The sequence below is a fragment of the Mixophyes fleayi genome, chromosome 11 (genome assembly GCF_038048845.1).
Source record: "Mixophyes fleayi isolate aMixFle1 chromosome 11, aMixFle1.hap1, whole genome shotgun sequence".
Lineage (NCBI taxonomy): Eukaryota > Metazoa > Chordata > Amphibia > Anura > Limnodynastidae > Mixophyes > Mixophyes fleayi.
In genome coordinates, this window is record NC_134412.1 from 13,891,967 (window position 1) to 13,915,518 (window position 23,552).

General features: G+C 39.0%; 1 protein-coding gene across 1 annotated transcript; it reads right to left on the reverse strand.

The window, feature by feature from the left end:
• Positions 1-1,001: 1,001 nt before the first annotated feature.
• On the reverse strand, positions 1,002-14,787 carry LOC142107384 (phospholipase A2 inhibitor gamma subunit B-like). Its single transcript, XM_075190797.1, has 5 exons — positions 14,706-14,787; positions 11,294-11,410; positions 10,417-10,560; positions 2,288-2,434; positions 1,002-1,147 (listed from the first exon to the last, which is right to left on the reverse strand). Exons 1-5 carry the CDS (start codon positions 14,755-14,757, stop codon positions 1,020-1,022), a joined length of 588 nt encoding a protein of 195 aa, XP_075046898.1. The 5' UTR covers positions 14,758-14,787; the 3' UTR covers positions 1,002-1,019.
• Positions 14,788-23,552: the final 8,765 nt, after the last annotated feature.

The window sequence follows — 23,552 nt, forward strand, 5'->3', positions numbered from 1 at the left end:
CTTCCAAGAAGCTTCAAAGGGCCTCAACCTAAACGACACAGAGCTGGATCAGTTGGGTACAACATCCGGGTGCATCGTCAGTACTATCACCTCCCAGAAGGTACCCTCCATCTCGCCAAGATCATCAACTTTTATTTGATCTCGAGAGTGGCAGATTGGGTGAATTCAAAGTCAAATATTTGGATGAGATGCACATTGATTCGGACGTTAAGTTGGAAATTTTGTGTCTGATGAATGCGTTTGACTTTTACCTAGGTCAATAACACATCTGTGTATTTTCAGAACCAGTCCAGCTACTTAGTGACTGGTTGGTTGATGAGCAATCCCCTGTAAAACAGGGACAAGTGGTCAAGCATTCGGTCAACACTTTCATGTCAGAAGAAAGGCGGTGTAGGGACCCGGCAACACAGGACCAGTGCCCAACAAAGACTTCCACAGGTAGGTGTAGCACATAGTTTTGTAAGGTAAAAGCACTTTCCCTTCTCTACAATTTGCAGGGTCGTAATGGGCTGCTCTTCTTCCTTTCAGGTTGTAGATAAGTGCGGTGAAAAAGATGGGACAGAGAAGAGATCCAAACTGTGGAGAAGCACATGATGAAGTTTATCCTAACATGCCGGGAGCCCGGCAAGCATGACTGTGTTGCGTGCCTCATAGCGGAACGATCCATACTGAAAGATCTGAACTGGTCCCCAGTGAAATTCTACATAAAGAACCGCATAACATCTTTAAAGAGGTATTGCATTTGTTGAAGTTGAACAGGGCTGTAACATCTAGTGCTAGATGTTGGTGTATGCGGGCATGCAGATGTCCTCTAAACATAGCACCACCAGGGCTGGCTCCTAAATCTGTGTGTGTGTGTGTGTGTGTGTGTGTGTGTGTGAGAGTGTGCATGTGTATTAAATAGAACACATTTTTTTCAAATTACTGATATTTACCCTTGAAAACAGAAAATACAACTGTTGTTATTTGCAATATTTATTTATTATTCAGTATAGTTACAATCATTGAAACATTATGTTTTATTTTGGGGAGATGCAATTAAAACGCTTATTTTCAATTTCCTTTACACTGATATATGGATTAAATTTATATTTGCAGGCCAAAGGGGAAATGCAGCCTTTGTAATTGACGACTCTAATGTTATTACCTGCAAATAAAGAACATTTTGTATCTCATAAAAAATAACATGGAAGTGATTGCAGTATATAACATTGTACAGTGATGGACAAAATGTTTGATCATGCTTAGAGTATGCATTATGGTAAATGTTTCCATTGGGTGCGGTGAGATTACATTTTAATCAGAATAGTATGGATTAAAGATGTAATCTGTATTAGACCAAATTGGATCAGATTTACCAACTAACATTAAATGTAGAAATAAAATAAGGATCTTTACCAAAGTATGTAATACTGACCTTAAGCAATAAAACTGTCTTGAACCTATTCTAATTAATTTAACATGTAATTATAATGTATGCAACATACATGGCTCTATATCTGACCATCAGTGCTGTGACAACCTAAAAGCCACCCAATTAAGCTATTCTAATTACATCCATACTTCATGTTACAGCTAATTTCATCACTGTGACCATTAATTAGCTTCTCCCCCTTACAATGGAAATATTGAGTTTAATCAGATAGGACCACTAAAGAGAAGCAACTGTAACAGACATGAAAGTGGAAGATCAGCACAAAACAAACAGCCTTAAGGACAAAAATGTTAATGTATTTTACCAGGAGCATTTATAGACATTTGTCACTGTACCATGTAAACTCCTAGCACCCTAGACAGCTCCCTGTTTTGCTGAGCCATAGATTTGCCATGGTTACCGGCTTTATTCATAGGTTAACCATTCCCAATTGTTTCAATTTATTGCAGCATAAAATGTATTTCAGCAGAGATATAGGGTAAGAGTGTACAAGTAAATGGTACTTCCTGAGAGGGGATTGTGTCTCTTAATCTGTTTACTATAGACACATACAGTATTATTTATATATTAATTATTATTATGTAGATTTTAAAGTTGTATAATACTGTACCTCCAACAATTCAATTAAATCTGGACAGTTCAGAAATTCAACAAAAATTGTGACCAAGTAGTTTTGATAAGTGGTTCAGCCAAATCGGGTTAGCGAATTCTAAGTATGTTATGAATGTAGTCTAAAGTGTCCCAATTTTTTATTTGCCAGTGCTGGTAGGTATGTAACATTACAATTGGTAACTCTACAGTAAAGTGTCACACATCAACAGGCTCTTAAATTTATATATAGAAATATGTTACCTGGATCTTTAATTTTTCCGATATAATCAACACAAAGGTCACTTGGATGAAAACATTGCTCTGTATCGTTGCTTATACATTCTGTGAATCCAGCTCCAGAGCAGACAGGGCATATTTTTCCTTTACGTTCTATGTTCCCAGGAGGCACTAGAAATGTTGCATTAATTAATATGAAAACCTACTATAATTATTAAGATTTTATAATAATTAATGTATTATATCTCCTCTTCCTTCCCCTCTTTCACTTTCTCTATTACGATCTATACATCTATCTGTTCTATTTTGTAGCCACAGTCTTACACTGAGATACTTTTATACTTTTATTTATTTAATAAAAATTTGCATTTGATCTGATATGTATATGGTAAAATTCCATTCCAAATCCCGTTCCCCCTTTTTCTTTTTTTCACACCTTTGATTTCAGTGAAATTTCAATAACATTTTATTTTATAAAAAAGTGAATCATTAATTATTAATATAATTTAACAACTACAGCTACTGTCATTGTATTTATTTAACTTGATTTAACTCACAATAATAGACTGAATGATGACTGACAGGTAACATAACTGCATAGGAAATACTTTTTAACTACAGATTGAGTAGAGCACATCTGAATGACATTTTCACTCTCAGAAAAGGTGAATAGTAGTGAAAAATACATTAATAAACTACTTAAAAAAATACTGTAGTTCAAAAACAAATTCTAATTTATGTTTTATCATTTATAAGAATTTGCTTAGCTAAGGGATTTTCATCTTTGAATCTAAAGCTTATGAATCACCAGTAGTCCATAAACTACTAGATTTACTTCTTTGGATATACCAGGGCCTGCCTAACCAATAGGCTGACTAGACTGCAGCCTAGGGTACAAGGCTTTTGGGGTGTTAATATTTGGGTGTGCAAAACTGTGATAAGGAAAGGTATACACATAAATTAATTTTAAAATATTAGAGAATTGTTGTTTTCCAAACTAAAAAGAAAACATGAAAGAAAAATGTAGTAAGGTTTTAATCTAGACATATTCCCATGGTAAACACTGAAGACAATGGGTCATCCTTGGGCAATGTATAAGAATAAGCAAGTAGGAATGACAAGGTTCACAACAGGTGCAGGTGTGACAACCCCCTCCATTTCACATATTTTGGGTGAAGAATGATTTTAAAGGATGAGGTCGCTTTTACCTACCATGTATTAGCCTGGTATGGAATGCGAGTGGGTGATACAAGTGCATTAGCCTAGGGCAGACTGAACCCTTACTCAGGCCCAGGTCAGATACTCAGTGTGAATGGTAAGTTATCTTAGTTTAATTGAAGAGCAATTTGCATCAGCGCACAGTAAAGGCAGCCATTTTGTGGGCTAAACCATTATTCAATAACTTGGAGCCTATGAATTCAGTAGGAACCAGTTCTGAATATTAGTCACGCCTCATGATGACAGGTCATGAAAGGTCTTAGTGATGTCACTGGTGCCTCCTAAATTGCTAGACTTTTTTCTAATAAAAATATGTTAAGCCAATAAAATAACCGCTCCATTTGAGGCTCATTTAGAGTTGGACGCATATATGTTTGGGTTTGCATAAGGTATGTATGTGATTCCCGCAGATGCGGAAGCATATTGTCCCGGAGCCTCCATTTAGAATATCTTTATCCAATGAGATTATGTTTGACTACCAAGCCCCGTTTTGAAATCAAGGCTTTGATTAGTGCAATGCGGAAGTACCGTGGTGCTTGTTCACAATAACGACATAAAAGAGTGTTATCAGAGCCTATTTAGTAAAGCCTTGAGAAAGACCTACTATATAAGGATCGAAACACATCAGCAGGTAAGAGTGATAGAAGGTCCCGGGCTCAAATCATCATCTGTGCAAGAGGAGGTTGGCATGGATTTTCATGCTACACGCTGTTTGCCACTCATATATATGCGCTGTTATTTCAAATCTTGGATTAATTTTAGTTGTTTTAATACAATTTATATAATAAAAGATAAAGTACTATGCTATTCCGTTCCCTCCCTCTTTCTGCATCCTATTAACATATACTGAGTATTCCAACATTCAGAAATAATTGAGGAGTGGAACTTAAGGAATGTTGTGAGAAGATTCTGGTATTGAAGCAGCCTTGATATCAATTTCATTTGCATTTGTGTAAGTGCATTTTCAAGAGGGCCTCCAAACCAGAGGTGAAAGAGATCCCCTCAATATATTTGTATTTTTGAGTCCCCTTATACTATACTCCGTGATTTTCAGTAGCTTGGGAACTTGGATACTGTACACAATTTCAGGCATCCTTATGGGGGAAGGATTGTTGACACATTGTGAATGTATATTCAGAAATACTACATTATCATCTTTTCCTTTATATTTTAGGATATCTACCCGTGTTACCTAAACACCACTCCAAGTCATCATCTTGCAACACCAAGTATATCTGTTAACTTTTAGAAGATTTGAAGGATTGTCGTCTGTGGGATTAATATTCTAAGTGGTTATTTACCATTTTCCGTGAATAATTGTTCATTAAGATAGACAAATATAGAAGAAATTTCCCTATTGGTATAATTTCTATGTGCAAGAGATCAGCGCCATATTACCATATCTTTTTTGTGTATGCATAAGATATGTATGTTCTTACCATGCACGTACACAAAAAAGTATGCATACATCGTATGGAGAAATTTGTGTATCTTCAACATATGAGTCCTTACACTGTAAAAGCCGGGATAGGGAAGGGGACTGGAGGGAGTGCAAGCATAGGCTGAGTACAATAAGGGCATAGTCAAGAAATTTCAATTCAATTAGACATGGACACACTCTCAGATACATATTTCAGATGGCTTATCTCTTGCAGGTGCTGGTATATATACAATGATGACGACTGTCAGCAGCACTAACTAGCTTCTGATTGACTACTTGCATATTTTCTTCCGATGTATAGTTCAAAATTCATTACCATTACAGTATATAGACAAAAGTATTTGGATGCATGACCATTACACCAACAGGGACTGTCATGATATTGTATTCAAATAGATATAATTTAATATGGAGTTGGTCACCCTTTTGCAGAGATAACAGCTTCCACTCTTTTAGGAAGGCATTCCACAAGATGTTTGAGTGATTTTGTGGGCATTTGTGCCCATTCATTCTGTAGAGCATTTATGAGGTCAGGCACTGATGTTGGACAAGAAGGCCTGGCTTGCAAACTCCGTTCCAGTTCATCCCAAAAGTGTTCGATTGGGTTAAGGTCAGGGCTCTGTGTGTGCCAGTCAAGTTCTTCCACACCAAACTCATCAAACCATGTCTTTGTAGTCCTTGTTTTATACACTGGGGCACAGTATGTTGAAACAAAAAAGGTCCTTCCCCAAACTGTTGCCACAAAGTTGGAAGCATAGCATTGTCCAAAATGACTTGGTATGCTGAAGCATTAAGATTACCCTTCACTGTAGATAAAGGGCCTAGCCCAACCCCTGAAACTCAGCCCCATACCATTATCCCTCCTCCACCAAACTTCACAGTTGTCATAATGCAGTCAGGCAGATAATGTTCTCCCAGCATCTGCCAAACCCACGCTCACCCATCTGACTGTCAAAGAGAGAAGAGTGATTCACTCCACAGAACATGTTTCCACTGCTACACAGTCCAGTGTCGGTGTGCTTTACACCCCTCCATCCGGCGCTTGACATTGGTCTTGGTGATGTAAGGCTTTTGTACAGCTGCTCCGCCATGGATACCCATTCCATTAAGCTCCCACCTGGTATGACTCGCCGAGCTCTCTCTCAGAGTAAATAGATAGAAAGATAGATAGGTAGGTAGGTAGGTAGGTAGTTTGATAGGTATTAGATAGCCACTTTGGATGTTTAGATAGTTAGTTTAGTTCTTAGATAGATTAGGTAGATTAGTTTAAGTAGATCAGATACGCAGATAGATTAGCTAGATAGATTAGATAGGTCTTAGATAGGGTCATATAGGTCTCTTCTTTGTCCGAATCTTCCCTCATTCAGGCTGTCATTTCTATGTAATGCCTCACCTGGCCAGCCTGTTTCTCTTAGGTCTCTCACCTGGTGTCCTCATTATCCCCTGCAGCCTATAGGTTCTGCTCTCCTTAAATAGCCATCTAATCCTCTGCAGAATTGCCGGTAATGCGTTTAACATAGTGTTCTGCTCCTTTGTGTTTTCCCTGTTACCAGTTCCTGTTGTTTTCTGCCGGCTTGTTGTATCCCCGTGTACCAGACCGTTTCCGTTCCTGTCTACTCTTCATTGAATTTCCCTGTGTAGTGACTCGGCTTTGCTTTGACTCTTCTCCTGTGTTGCTATCCCCTGTGCCAGACCTGATTCAGTTCCCGACTATTCTGCTATCTACTCACCAGTTCCATATACTTATCAAGAACCTCCTTATCGCACCAGGATAATCCTAGAAACTCCAAGTGAAGAAATATATTCGAATACGGTACATAATTCAACCCCTGGAGATAGGTGCACCCACACAAAATGTTAAGTCTAAGAAAAAACACTAGAAAACACCTAGTGTGTCTTTGGGGCACTCTAAGGACAAAAGAGTAAATTGATATAAAACATACTCAAATTTTATTAGTATACCTTAAAATGATAACATTTATAAGTAATTAGAAGAAGTGAAGTATTAAAAGCAAGTGTATGGTATGATTGACCGAAATAAAAAATCAAAAACTGTTAAGATCGATAGATCAACTATCGAAACGTGCTGTTTCTCCAATATTTCTGCATTTATTAGATAATATTAGAGATGGGGGGTTATATTGGGATGTCTGCCCAAATAAAACTACTATTGGGTTAGGATGAGAGTCTGCTAACAAATAGCCATATCTAGGTAGTATCCACTAGAATATAATTGGTGATTCACATCATAATAGGAACACTACTATCAAGACTAATAACATTGGTAATATATAATCAAATGGCTTGGTAGGTTCCTACTAATGGGTGAATTTCTGTACTTCTTGTGGACAGATTCAGGTGTGGGGTGAAAATGACGTTTCTAGGATGTTTACTACTTTGGTTTATACAAGAACAATGCTCCTGATCATGGAGTAGGAAGCCAAAGTATGCTAGGTATATAAGTAGCTACTTAATCTCTATTGCTATCGTTATAGAGTATTATACACGGAACAAGTGAATTAGGATATTCCAGCTAATTATATAAGTTGCTTAACTTTTTGTAACCAGACTGATATCTAGAGTGAGACTATCATGTTCAAATGTTCCACATGTAGATTGTACAAGAACAGAACTCTTGATCGTTTAAAGAAGCCACATATTGCTGAATGAATAAACAGTTATTATGTCTGCCCTAGTATCGTGAGAGAGTCTAATTGTCGTAGCTCCCCTGAAGTATCAGAAACGGCAGACTCCTAACCCTATAGAACCCCACAACATCCCAGAACAAGGAGATTAATAGTGATATATAAAGCAGAGGAGAAAACAGCACGAGTAACGCCAACGCGCGTTTCACTCTGCTAAGCTTTCTCAAGGCAACCCGATCCAGCGGTTCAGTAGGCTATTTATAGTACAAGAGCCGCCCACTGTTATACGTCATCTCGGGCGGGTACCATGGTAACTGTAAACAGTTAATGTTATCGGACATCGCAGACCGTCTCGTGTCTTGTATTGTATTAAGAAAACATCATAGAGACACTGGATATCCGATATTAGTAACATGCTGTATAACTTATCATCAGGATAAAGGTAAGTTTAAAACAAAGTGTAATGGAGACGAATCTGTTCGCAAGGAGATGTCAATAAAACATTCTGTCCTGAATAACTGAAATAAATTTGGTTGTGTGTGTTATTCACTTATAGAATCATAAACCCAACAGTAAGTAAATAGAGGAATTGAGATGACAAATCCTGTATGTTATAAGCAAGTTAGGTAAACCAGAGTTAGTAAATATATGTTTGGTAACGGGGAACCTTTCACAATCAATATATTACCACTGGATTGAGGGGAACGTGAACAGAAAACAGACAGGCTGTAGAATATAATCCCCACATTGACTCTATATCTAAATCATGTTACATACATCTAAAGAACATTTCCAGAATCCGCACATATCTCACACAAGACACTGCTAAAACCTTAATTCATGCACTAATCATCTCCCGCATTGACTATTGCAATTCCCTCCTTACTGGTCTTCCCAAAAACAGACTCAAACCCCTAAAATCTATTTTGCATGCTTCGGCAAGACTGATTTTCCTTGCAAATAGCTATTTCTCTGTTGAATCACTCTGTATGTCTCTACACTGGCTGCCTGTCTTCTACCGAATCCAATATAAAATACTTTTACTAACCTACAAGGCCATCAACAAAGCTGCACCAACATACATCTCCTCTCTTGTCTCAAAATATCTCCCAACTCGGCAACTCTGTTCTGCAAAAGATCTGCGTCTCTCATCCACCCTCATTACATCCTCCCATTCCCGGTTACAGGACTTTTTTCGGGCTGCACCCACTCTATGGAACTCTCTCCCTCGCACAATAAGACTCTCCTCTGTTCTACAAACTTTCAAGCGTTCTCTGAAAACCTACCTATTCAGACAAGCTTATAATATTCCTCAACCACCATCTTAACCTCACTACCTTTAGCCTGTTACACAATTTCACACAAGACAACTACCCCCGGACCAACATTGTTGTGTGACAGGATCATTTAGCTTATGAGTCACCCTACCTTTGCAGTCTGGCTGGGCCAAGATGCAAAATGTATACTTAACCTCATGTGTCAATCTCCCATTGTCCCATAGATTGTAAGCTTGCGAGCAGGGCCTTCTCACCTCTTTGTCTGTTTTACCCAGTTTGTTTATTAGTTTATTACGTTTGTCCCCAATTGTAAAGCGCTACGGAATATGTTGGCGCTATATAAATAAATGATGATGATGATGATGATGAAGAGTAACATGATGAAAGCCATTCCATATTGAAGTACATAGGGACTTCAAATTGTAAATAAACAGACAAGGAGAGGTGTCACATAGAGCCTTATACATTAAAAGGATGTGTCCAGCAATGTGAAGTGTAAATCATCACGATCCTGTGGGGTATATCCAGTATATTTAATAAACTGTGGACTAAAGTCAGATCAACACACTAAAAACAAATGCAGTGAAATAAATATACACAGAATAGTGTATGAATTGACAAAAAACTAATGTGCAAGGGAAATCAATAGAGTAGAGGACCTTGAGCATATTGGCAATATTAGAAGAGCAGAAAGAGACACATTTAATCACAAGCAAATTACCACAGTAGCTAGGCACTATTTAAATTTAAAGGGAATAAACCAAGAATGTGGAGGTGTTGTGTGTATTATTTTATTATGTACTATTTTATATTTATTTATATTTTTTTTTCTCTCTTGTGTATCTAACCACATTACCTATTTGTAGACAATATGACTATGTCCTACATATTTGTAAACAGATGTTAGACCCCATGAATTCAACCATGTGCTAAAGGACGATCTTCTTTAAGCCATACACAGTGGAAGCCATTGATCTATAATTCGCACTGATTAGATCTAATAAGACTGAAACAGTTGCCTATAAGTTGGAAATATAGCTCTGCATCTCTATGTTTTAAGAACTGGGAAAAAAGATTGACATAGGAGTTATTTCAATATTTCCATACCCCAATAATTTGCTTTTGTGGAAATTAAAAGGAGAGGGTTTTAGCAGTTTTGAGTTGTTGCTTATGTGAATTGTGGGCATTATTGTTTGAATTTGATGACTAATTGAGTTGTTCATAATCATGTCCCAATATTTTTTTAATGCATTTGTACCCATCAACAATTCCTAGAGCCTCCTTTCCTTGATTCTGTTTGATAATGATAATTGTGACAAACATGATAGAAGCATGTGAATACATTAGTATATACATCCAGTGTATTTTACTGTAGATATTGGTAGTTGCATAGTTACATAGTAAGGTTGAAAAAGACCCAGGTCCGTCAAGTTAAATTTTTCATACATTCTGTGTTCATCCAGAGGAATCCGAAATAACTCCCCCCAGCGCGACAGTTGAGAAAGTTTTCATCTTCAATTTATTTCCCTCATTTCATTATACATATTGATTATTATTGAAATAAGTACATACTTTTATAGTCATCTGTGTTGCAGTTATCCTTTGTACAGCAACGGATGTTAAGTCTTACAGTTGCATCATTTAAAGTACTGGAATAAAGTCCGCCACATGGGAAGCCTGGATTGCAATCCCTTTTAATTGAGTGATAAGTGTTTCCTTGGGGATGATAGATAATATCAAGTTTATTTCACAGTAGAGTCTACATTATTCTTTATAATACACAAATTTCCATTTCAAACAAAGCAAGCTGCATGTGTGAGGTGATACCGATATTTATGTGTGATTATCCTTCTTTGGTAGTTATATATTCCATTCTAAAACACTTAGATGTGACAAGAGATACAAGTACATCATTAGTTTCCAATGTTGCATTCTGGGCTGTAGCTAAACATTATACTGATGTGAGCAGCCTTTAGTTTAGTGTTTATACCATTGCCTTTAAGAACTTCCACAAATATGACTGGTAAATAAATAGCAGATGATGACTGGTATAAAAGACATGGTCATTTTTATGCAATAATAAATCTACTATCAAGGTAAATTAAGCATCATGAAAATTGTTATTTAAATCTTACTCTCATTTATGGGTGCCTCAATCCTTGAAGCTTGAGACAGCTGCCTCATGTTGCCTCATTATAGTCACACCCCTAGAAGTAAATGTTCCAAACTTTTATGTGGCGCAAAATGCCTAACTAATTTCTAATTGGGAAAGTCAAATTATTTTAACTTTCTGTACAATGCAATGAAAAGGACACAGCAGCAATCTCCAATAATTATAGTTTCTGGAGCATCCCTCATTACAGTGTTATTTTCTGTAGAGATGCATTATTTATTTTGTAAATTTTATAAACACCCATGTGGTTCTTTTACTGAATGACTGAAAACTTACCAAGTTGAAAGAGTTCAAAAACTACCATGCATTGGGTCATGTTAGGACAATTAACTGACTCTCCGACACACGTGTCACTGTTTGCTTTGACGCACTGGAAACATTCAATGGCATCAACTAGAAGAAAGAATATCAGTTATATTTAATAATGATAACATTATCATTTGAAAAATGTACTAGAAATTGATAGCCTATTGACATTATTCATATTGGACACACAATACTATTTACCTCACGGCATTAATAGATTAACTGAACAGGAAAGGTGAGAATAAGTAAAATATTAGTAAGACATTCAATTTTTTTTTCATGGAATGTATCCATTCACTGCAGAAAATAGCTCACAGGTCCATTAGGTCTGTTATTTGATTTTGCGTTTTAACAATAGCAATATGCTTGGCCCTTACAAACTTGAATGCTTTTACCATAATAACATTAATTTCTGGTTAATTAACTGATACATCTTCTATGGCTAGATTCCCACAGCATTTGTCATATTACATGGCAGTATACAACCTTCAAATTAAATTAGTTTTAAAGAGTATATCTACACTGCTGTCACTGTGTGTGTGTGTGTGTGTGTATGTGTGTGTACTTCCAAGACCTGTGGAGACAATGACGCACTTACACACCAATATTGTAGACACCACAGACATAATGGGAACTCAAAATGAGGTCCCCACGAATCTTGACTATGCTTGACAATGCAGAAGACCTTGCTAATAAACCCAGCATCAAAATTTGGCATGTCCCAATGTGTCAATTTGTCAGGCAACAAGTTTGTGAATATGTCGTGTATGTACTTCACCACTGGCCATTAGTGGAACTGCAGTTTTATCAACACTTATGAGACCTGCAGAAGTCCACTGTTGCATCATATAACTGCCAGGGTCCTCAGTGCATCGGAGCAAAGGAGATCACAGCTGGTCTCCTGATTACACATAACAGGAAGCAGAAAGAGCAAGAGGCAGAGGAAGAGAGAGTCCATCACAGCTTTCTACTGCCTAAAGGAAGATAGTAACTGGGGAAATGAACTGTGGGGAATGACAGCCCTCTTATCTCTTTAATATATAGATATTTATCTATATATTTTATTTTTAATGGTAAATATAAATATTCCCAGTGGTATTGATGGCAGCTCTGATTATTGTCTGGACAACTTTGAAGATGAGTATGTCCCTGAACCTCCAGAGGAGAATGGATCAGACACCAGCTACAGCAGTGATGTGGTACCATTACAGGGAAATGTTACAGAAATAATAACAGAGACTTTTTCTATATACAATGATTCTCGACCTGATAGCAACATTATTTTAAATATAAAAGGAGATTTGTTGCAGTGTCTGTCCTATCACTTTCCAAAAAAAAAGGATCAATAGACTATAACAGAAAGCAGTATAACTATACTGTGAGAAACCCATTTAGAAACTAGACTGGCACATTGAACATGTTCATTGCAATAAGAAAGAAGTTGCAAAGGCTCTCAAATTTCCCATGTACTAAAAGGAAATACATATATCACTAAAAGATCTTGGAAATAGAGAGAACTTTGCGTTCAATTTGGAGGTAATAAGGACGCAGAGTTCTGATTCCGCCGCTTTTTGGTGTGTGCTTGTACATCCCTGTCAGCAGAAATAATGCCTTTGCATGGGGAAGCCTATTTAACAAATTTCTCTGAAGTATTTGTTCTGTTATCGCCATTTCAGGCACTGTGTTACCACCATTGTGGCTAAGGCTAAATGTATTCTAACCCTGCCTACTTTGTGTTGGCCAAGATTAGAGTTGTTTTGATCCCGCCTACATGAGGCCACTTTCAGAATTTTTTCCAGGGCACTTTAAGTTATCATTGTGCCTCAGTTCTTAAGGATTGAAATCCGAGGAAAACAAGGTTCCAAAGTTCCAATCCTGCAAACACCGGCAATGCAAAATGCAATGGAACTTTTTGCAGAAAAGTGTGAAGAATGTGAAGTAACCACTGATAATGTCTACATGATTGTAAGACCATCTGTGTTTACATTTCAAAGGTTATGATTACGTACGTAAGTTTTTGCTGAGGAATGTAGAGCTAAAAAATCCCAAGCCATACACGGTACCTGGAAAGCATGATTGTGTCACATGTATCATGGCGGAACTATATGCACTGAAAGATGGAAACTGGTTAGCTGTGAAATTTTACATAAAGAATTGGATAACAACTATAAAGAGAAATAAAATATTTTAATAAATCCACAGGTGCTGACTATTCCCCTTAATGTAGTGGCATAACTTGCTTGACTAGCCATGGTTAAAGTAATCTGGTAATAAAGATGCCCCCAAATGACTTATGTATTCTACAAGTGGAGGTAAAACCCTGTGTCTATAAGTGTGTTTATGGATGTCCTTAGACAGCAGGAATATATGAAACTGTCCTGTGAAATGTCAGTCTTTTCACTTTAGGTCAAATGAAAGATCTCAAGTTATAACTGTGGTTTCAAACATTTCCTAAACATACCTATTTAGTTGTCTTGTTGATAAGGTATTAGGAAAGGGTTTTCTATATGAGATGTGTTCCAGACATGAGTACTCACTATGTATTAAAAACTAGTGTGTATGTGTGTATTGGGTCTGTTCATTCTTTTAAATGGTATACTATATACACTTAGCAACTGCATTGATTTATGTTAATCCTAACCTGGACACCTTAGAAAGATCTAATATCCAATTAATGTACAGTAGAAATGGAGGTGATTTGCTGGTCATTATTGGCATTTATTTCTCCACATTGATACCTGATATTTTTTTTATCAACTAATAGCATTTTCACCCTGATTTTAAATTATTTTGAATTGATTTGTAGGTGTATCTTGGCAATGATAAAACATTATATAGATGACAATATTTTACAGCAAACTACCTTAAATATGATTCAAAATAAAAATTAATCTTACAACATTGACAATTGACAAATGTACATATAAATGTTCCTGCACTATCAGATATCACCTGTAATTATTGATTACAAACTACAAGGGGAACTCTGGTAAGTGTTTTAATAGATGTACAAATAGAAACCTGACGTGCATGGAGGAAAATGTTTCCTCATGATCGGAACCTTATTTAATATATATTTTGTAATTTGCATGCCTACTTCTATAATTTTCTGTTTGGTATAAAATCCTATAGGATGCTATGAAGGAAAATTACTATAAAAGGGCAATCTCTTATTTTTGCTCAATTTTTTTAACTAATTATATATAAATCAAAAGTTAACAAAATTATTTTTGGGAATTTTTACTTTATTTCTACTACTCTATTAAGGACAAGTTAAGAAAATTAGGTATAATGTCAACAGATTCTTACACTTCTAATTAAATGGGTAAAAGACAAAGATAAGGAAACTTCTTAGATTAAAAAATCATTGTAAATATCTTACCAGTCCATGTAACAGCACATATAATGCTAAGAGAGATGAGAATGGATTTCATCTTAGAGTAAAGTGAACGTAGGCACCCAGTATCTAAATGGATTAACCGGTTTTCTTGATACCTGTGACTATTGTATTTATGCACTAAAATCTGGAATGTATAAGTTATTTTATTTGTCTATTGAGCCTGTTCCAAAATATGCAATTTTATGCCATATCATGTTTGTTTGCAAATAAACAGTGGCAAATTTTGTCATATGTATTCCAGCCATTGACTTGAATTTGCTTAACATGAACAGGAGCCATTGAGTACATAGCCAGATCGGATTTATTAAAATCCTGTGTTTGTTTTAAAATGAGCAGATGTCTCTATGCACACATAGAGCCATATTTTTCCATTTAGTTGTTTAAGGACTTTTGTAAAATAAAGTACTGGGCAAAACAAGCAGAGAAATTAATTGGACTTTGTGGTATATGATGAGGATGTTTGCATTAGATGACTATTTGAGGGGTGGCTGCAGTTATAATAATTAATATATAATGTGTGTGCTTTGGTAGTTTTGCTGTAAATAAAAATGATGTAACATATGATATGTAAAAGCAAACAAAAGTCATGAGGACAAAACAGGAATTATTTTTTTTTATAATTGGAAGATTGACTAAAGCATAATAATAAAAAAATGCACATTTTCTTTCCTTAAACATTGATTGAAAAACTCCTTCTAAATGATGTGTGAAATGAAGTGACCAAGTTGACCACCAGACACACCACCCCAAGCCTAAAATCTTGTTGGGTTTAAAAGTAATTTATTTTGGTTCGGAAAATGTATTGCATGCTCTAATAAAGAGGTGCGCAACTTGTGGACTGGAATCCCAAGTGATGCCCCAGAAATTTTCGGGATCCCTTAATTATCAGATATGCAATACATTGTAATGGGAATCACATCTATAGGGATCCCAGAACAATGGCAATGATCCCAGAACAATTGCATATAGACACATTGGTTCCCAGATAAATAACACAATGCAATATGGGGTCCCTGAACAAATGCATACTTGTCACTGCAATAGGGTGTCTGGGATCCGTCTTGGGACCCTTGGAGCTATCTGTGGCAGGGATGTAGTGGAAACTGTGAGGCCGGATCAGTGTCTTGCTCATGGGGGTACTTCTACTCCTGTATACCAGATGTTAGGAGGGGGAATGCTGGACTGGACTCTGTACTGTAATAAACTACTGCAATCTGGACCTGATGGACTGGAACCTGGACGTGGGAACAGGGAGGACTTGACCCCACGACCAGAGCATTAATACCGCCAGGAACTCAGAAACTCAGAGGAATATTGTACCACAACTGGGACTGGAAAGACTCAGAACTCAGGCAGAGACTATACAGGGGGTGGCAACCTCCTGAGCAGAATAAGTGGTGTAAACTGGACTAAGACCCCGATTCATGACAATACTGTCCTCTGGGATCCCAGGTCAATGGCACACTTACAGATGGAGTCCCCATGATAATGTCAGTCATACTGACACATGGGGTCCCAGAATATTAGCATTCTTAAAAATGGACTCACAATGCAGTGGCATGGCGCAGAGGGTCACAGAACCATGATATGCTGATATATGATGTCCCAGCAGAGTGGAACTCTGATATTTGGGGTTCCAAATGATAAATACTTAAGTATCACTACTCTAATAAATTAGGGTACTGTTGCAAGTTTTCCTAGAGGTGATATTGAATTCTCAATTTTCCTGGAATCTGTAACGCATGTGTTGTTGATGCCATCAATTGTATAGAGGTCATATTCACAAACTATATAATAGTTCATATTTAAATAATGAAATTCTTCTGGATTTAAACTTAATTATACACACATATACACAATACATCCAAAGTAAACAATTTTCTATTTGAAAACAACTTATATGAATTCACTTGTGTGTCCTAAAACCTGTAGCTGCAATCAAATTATACTGTATATTAATGTATTTATATACCACCAGTATACTACACCAAACTTTACAATTTTTAGTTTTAGGCAGGCGTGGAAAAAATGCTGCAAAGTAAGAATGCTTTCAAAAATAAAAGTGTTAATAGTTTATTTTTATCAATTTACAAATGCATAGTGAATGAACAGAAGAGAGATCTAAATCTTATCAATATTTGGTGTGACCAACCTTTACCTTCAAAACAGTGATTTCCACTGCATTTTAAAATTCAAGTGCTTTTTGTTTAAAGTGTGGAGTTAGATCCAGTAAGGAGTTGAATACAAGAGGGGGTTTAACCTGGTAAGGGGCTAGCAAACGATAGTACTTTCGAGTTCACTGTAGGCTATTAGAAGTTAAGTTAGTCATAATAAGATGAGTGGTAGCAGGCTTGATGATCTCACTCAATGCATATCTTGTCATATGTATGCACACTTGAAGCAATTGTTCCAAGATTTATACCTCTGTGAGAAATGTGAGCAGTTGTTCTCTTTGGAAGCCCAGGTAACTGATCTAAAGCAGACCATTGCAACATTGAGAGAGATTGCCAACCTGGAGCAGAGTTTACAGCTCACCGTTGATGCGTTAGCTGAGCAGGGTGGAGCAGAGACAGAGGAGGATGCACAGGTAGGCAGCTGGGTAACAGTTACTAGGGGTAGTAAAGGGAGGAAGAGGCTGGCCAGTTCTGAGCTAAGCTATTCTAGAAGATTTGCCAGATTGGATGAAGATACTGTGGAAGACAGTTCAGAATTGGTAGAGTTGGGTGAGACTGCTTTCTCTAGCAACCAGGGGAACGGTTTCTCCAGCATAGTGGGAACTAGAGTTACTCAGGGACCCAGGCAGATTGTGGTGGTAGGGGATTTAATTATTAGGAAGATAGATAGGGCAATCTGTTACCGGGACCATGCATAACATACAGTATGTTGTTTCCCAGCTGCTCGGACTCGGCATATTACAGATTGGGTGAACAGATTGTTGGGAGGGGCTGGGAATGACCTGGCAGTTTTAGTGCCTGTTGGCACCAATGACCGAGTTAGAGAAGGTGGAGTGTCCTAAAGAATGACTTCAAGGATATAGGTTGCTAACTTAAGGCAAGGACATTGTCACGAAAGCCAGATAGTGGGAATGATCTTGATCTCTGCTTGAGTGACAGCTTACCCCCAGAGTGGTACGGAGTCTAACGGAGGAGAGGTATTCAACAGGGATTCCTGCAAGGAAATATGGTCTTAGCTGCTCTTAACCGCAGGTCACAGCCCTCTAGGGGGCTCAGAGCAAACAAAACGGAGAACCACCAAGTAATTGTAAGGCAGAATGGAATGTAGACTCAGGTATATGGAGTTTCAGGAACTAGACGGATGCTGTATGAAGATCACTAGAATAGCCACAAGTTGTGATAGTGAAACAGTCTGAGCAGGTAGTACTGCGAAGCAATGGGTAGCAGGACACAGAAGGACTGCGCTAAACAGCAGAACAAGCTGAACGATGATGCTGTGAAGCGATGAGCTGTAGAGAGCAGAAGCACTGAGATCCACACCAGTGTTATAATTCTGGAGCGGGATCGATGATGAGCGATGCTCTGCAGTGAGGCCACAGGTCTTGACTGTGGACTAAACCGAACAGGCAATGCTGAGAAGCGATGAACTGCAGAGAGCAGGAGTACGGAGATCCACACGGGTGTAATAACTCTGGAGCAGGATCGATGAACGGTAGAAACCATGAAGCCGGCAACAACAAAGGTAAGTATAATCATGAACAGGAGTCAGAGGTGCTGATTCCTATCTGGTAGGGAGACCTGATGATCGGACAATCATAGAAAGAAGAAGGACCCTTATAGAGAGAACTAGCCGGTGATCACCCAATAACTGCGGAACAGAGGTTTAAAAGGTACCTCCTGAGGGGATCATGTTACTCAACCTGCTTATCAGAGGTTAATTTGATTAATTTGAAGTATTATTTAAACAAGCACTGTTGATTAACTGAATCATTAATTCTTACTAAAAATGGAAGAGCCATGGATCTACACGTGCCTTGTTGTATCTTATGATTGAATATTAGACCCAAATGTCCCTTGTACAAAAGGGAAAGTGAAACGTACGTCGAGACGTGATGACGTCAGTTGTGACATCCCAGACCCGGAAGTGTTAGCCGACAGTGGCTGTGTAGCCGCGGCACTTGATACTTCGATGTACATTATTAGAGCCTGTAGTGTAAAGCAAAGCTTCCCAGTGGTTATATATATGCTATTGTTTTGGAGTAATTATTGTGCCACATATACACATTTTGTACCTAGGTTTGCTAAAAATACAGTGTATACGCTGGGTCATATGTGCATGGGTGTATGTATATGCATATATATGTATATATATAATTTTTGGGGGAAAGTACTGTGGGATAATTCACAGACAAAACAGTATCCCAAGTCATTTTTCTTTCCTTTTCTGGAAAAAAAAATTTTTTCTTTTTTCTTTTCTATTGAACTGTTACCTTCTGCTTCTGAACTAGACAGGTGGCTGATAATAGGGGGAAAGCATTACCTTGTTATATAACAATGTCAGACAAGGGAAAGACACCCCAGACTAAATATTATACCTGCTCCAAATGTAAAGCAAGGCTTCCCAGTGGACAGTTGGACCCAGGGGCAATTTGTGCAGACTGTGGTGTGGGGGCCCGGGGTGACCAGGCCCAGGTTTCTGCTCCACAGCAGTTGGAAAAACCGGTGTGAGTAGTTGCACTGTTGTAGTCGGTGTCGGCACTGCCTCAGATGTTTGCCAGTCCGGCGGAGATCCCAGCGTTTGCTGGGGTACTCCTCTCTGGAGTCTGGAGCACCAGCAGCAGGGCAGAATGTGAATCTCAGCCTGGTTGGTCAGGCATTCACTTCCTCTTTCAGAAGTCCTTCTCAGGGAGAACCTGCTTGGTCCATGTCCTTAGGGGCCTGGACCAGTTAAATCGGTTTCTGGACACTCCCAGAACTCAAGCACAATGTTGCAAGCTTCATAGGTCCACTCATCCTCACCTCGCACTTTCTGATTCAGAAGAGTCTTTGGTGGAGAAAGGTGAGCTTCCTGAGGATTCTGATCCCCTGGGGGGGTGATATGGCTGAACCCTCAATGAATAAGGGCACTGAGGGTCTAGTGCTGGCAGTTCTCCAGACATTGAATCTATTGGATCTAGAGAAACCTAGGCCTCTTAAGAGCAGGAAACACCATATTGTCTGTTTCTCGGCATCAGTGGAATTTACAGATATTGCTAAGTCAGCATGGAAGCAGCCAGATCGTAAGTTTGTTATACCATGCAGATTTCCAGACATTTATCCCCTGAAGGCATTAGAAATGGCCCGCTGGGAACAGGTTCCTAAGATGGATATGCCAGTGGCCAGGTTGTCCCGCCATAATACTCTTCCAGTGCCCTGTTCTAGGGCACTTTCAGACGCCACTGACAGCAGGGTGGAGGGCTTTTTCAAATCCATCTTCCTGGCGGGGCCTAACTAAGACCTATGCTGTCTTCAGCGTGGGTCTCCCAGGCAATGGAGACCTGGGCTGACCAACTGGTAGCAGGGTTACAAGACTCAGATCTTCTTCCCGTGGCTCTACATTTAAAGGAGACCTTGGGTTACCTGTATGAGGCTGTACAAAACGCAGCCTCAATTTCCTCATCTATCTCAGCATTGGCAATAGTGGCCCGTAGGACTCTCTGGCTGAGGTCCTGGGACGCCGACGTAGAGTCAATGAAATCTCTGGAGGCTCTTCCCTACTCAGGTTCAGTCCTTTTTGGCCCAGAATTAGATAATATTATATGTCAGGCCACGGGAGTTAAGAGTACTTTCCATCCGGTGAGTACCCCTAAATCTAGGGTTTCCAGGTTTAGGTCCTTTCAACAATTCATTCGGGGAAGTCTATTGGAGGCCAGACCACAAGGGACAGGTCCTCTATGGCCAGAGGTTATTTCTGGAGAGGTAGAGCCCTATTCTCTGCAAAACATCCAGACCCCATGCTCCCGGACAAACAGGCAGCTTGACTGGACCCTTCCCCTCTCTATAAGCACAGTGGTAGGGGGACACCTGCTGTGGGTCAAGATTCTTGGAGTGGCGATCTTCCAGGACTGGAGGAGAGGAATGATCATACAGGGGGTCAGCATAGCTGTTGTTCTAGGGTCGCCCCCCCTTGTTTCGTTCACATAAGGATGACACTAGATTCTAGCCAGGCTGTAGATTTACTTCTTTCACCAGAAGTCATTTGCTGGAATATGATAGGGAGATGGCTCCTGTCACTCCCTTGACCCCTCAGGCCTCTCCTAAAGAGATGGCTGGGCATGACAGTTTACACTCTTCAGATTCCCCCCGGGGGGCCCTCGCTCCTTCCTGTAGGCCCCCTTGAGCCGGCAGAGGGAATTTGCGTCCCTCACAGAGTCCTTGAGGTTGTTGGCCTGTCTAGAAAAGCCTCTGATAAGCCTGAAGGTTCCAGATTGGCCCCGTCACATTGGGTCCACAGACATTCTAAGCAGGGTAGCAGTTCCAAGAAGGTTTCTGCTCCGTTGAGGTGACCTGTTACAGCAGGGTCTGGTTCTTTACCAGCATCTACCGCTGTGGGCTTTGATGACATAGGCTTTGAGACCAAGCACTGGTGGTCAAGAGGGCATTTTTCCAAAGTGGTAGACATAATGCTGCGAGCCAGGAAACCGACCTCAGCCTGTATTTATTACAGAGTGTGGCATACCTACCTTAAGTGGTGCGAACAAAGAGTCTGCCACTCTACTAATCTTCATCTTTCCCATATATTAGCCTTTCTCCAGGATGGCTTGGCTGCAGGTCTATGAGTTGGGTCCTAAAGTTCCATGTGTCGGCCTTATATATCTTTTTTCAACTAAATATAGCTAATATTCCGGAGATATGAACCTTCCTTCGAGGGGTTCTGGAGCCTAAACTTGGCTTTGGCCATGTTTCAGAGGTTACCCTTTGAACCAATGGGTTCAGATGAGTTTAGATTTCTTACGTGGAAGGTGGTATTTCTCCTGGCATTGCCTCTGCACGGCGGGTGTCGGAGTTTGGGGCCCTTTCTTGTTGGTCCCCCTATCTCATCTTCCACGATGACAGGGCTATGTTGAGAACAGTTCTGTCTTTTCAGCTAAAGGTGTTTTTGAGGTTTTCACCTGAACAAGGAGATTGTGGTCCCAGTGCGTCCCCGGACGCCGGTTTCGGCCGCACAGTGCTGGGGACCGGACTGTCAAAGCGGTCCTCCCCTTAGGGGGCTGTTTTGGTATGTCCCCATGGTAAGCAGTGTCCCCCAGGTGGAGGTAAGAGAAAAGAGGATTTTATACTCATGTTAAAACTATTTCTCTGAGTCCATCTTGGGACACTGCGTTCCCTTCCTTCTGCTCTTCTGAGGTTATTATTTTGCTGTTTGAATTCACTTCCTTTGAGCTTTTGTATTACACACTGAAGTTCATACAGGGTTGGAGAGGGGATATAGCCTGTCGGCATAAAGCTAACTATTTTAGTGCCTACTCCATGCTCCCTCGCACAACCCCATAGTAAACAGTGTCCCCCAGATGGACTCAGAGAAATAGATTTAATGTGCATATAAAATCCTCTTTTTTCAATAACAAAAGTACACTGACACCTGGGTTCCAAAACAATGGCACTCTGAAATATTGGCTCTCACAATAATGCCACATGACACATGAGTTCCGAAACAATGACACACAGACACATGGGGGTATATTTACTAAACTGTGGGTTTGAAAATGTGGAGATGTTGCCTATAACAACCAATCAGATTCTGGCTGTCATTTTGTAGAATGTACTAAATAAATGATAGAAAGAATCTGATTGGTTGCTATGGGCAACATCTCCACCTTTTTCAAACCTGCAGTTTAGTAAATATTATAGATGTTCACTGACCCCCAAGTTTTGGTTTTGGTTTTAGATCTAGATTAACTTTGTGTTTTGGTTTTGGCAAAACCGTCCATGAGTGTTTTGGATCCGATTTTTTTCTTTAAAATCCCTATTTTTTTTTTACTAATATTACAAAATTTGGCTCTTTTTTTCCCACTACATTATTATTAACCTCAATAACATTAATTTCTAGTCATTTCCAGTCAATTTTTGTCGAGTGACAAGGACACTGCTACCCCTCCTGTTTCTGTGTGAGCAATGGCACTGAGCAATGCCTCTGGTGACTGGAGAGTGACAAAAACACTCCTAGCCCTGTTTCTGTGTGAGCAATGGTGCAACGATGACGTTTTGCCTCGATTTAGATCCGAGGACACGCGGAGATACCGAACCGGCTTGTGAGCCTACTTGGATGCCCTAAGTTCGGGTGGACTCGGTTTTAAGTAAACCGAGCATGAGCATCTTTAGTAAATATACCCCATGGTGTTATAGAACAATGGCACACTGACACATGATGTCCCAAAGCAGTGACACACCTACACATGGGGTCCCAGAGTAATAGCATCCAGGCACTTGGAGTCCAGCTGATAAAGGTTTGAGCATCACTGCTCTAATAGCTTAATGTTTTGAGGCAATCTTTACTTTTCTTCCTTAATAGTAGTTTTTTATTATTTCTATAATTAATAGCACATCTGATGTTGAAGTTATGGAGATCACTGCCGCACACTATAAAAACATCCATCCATATTAACAAAATTATGAAATAAAAGATGGATTTGTTATTATTATTTGTAGAAAAAATATACTGCACTATTTATTCTATCTACAGCTTGAGAGTGTGAGAGACACAAGAACCAGCGGTAATCTGTATCAAATGATATGTATGAGATTAAGAGACCAATGTTGACTTTAGAGGATTAACATAGTAACATAGTACATAGTTGATGAGGTTGAAAAAAGACACCAGTCCATCAAGTCCAAC

What these genes read in the sequence shown, in the direction of transcription:
- LOC142107384 (XM_075190797.1), bottom strand. Translation starts at nt 14,757, where the DNA reads ATGAAATCCATTCTCATCTCTCTTAGCATTATATGTGCTGTTACATGG. An exon ending in ATGTGCTGTTACATGGACTG is followed by an intron (nt 11,411 to 14,705) that starts GTAAGATATTTA and finishes TCTTTCTTCTAG; the next exon opens with TTGATGCCATTGAATGTTTC. An exon ending in TTTTGAACTCTTTCAACTTG is followed by an intron (nt 10,561 to 11,293) that starts GTAAGTTTTCAG and finishes ATCATCCCCAAG; the next exon opens with GAAACACTTATCACTCAATT.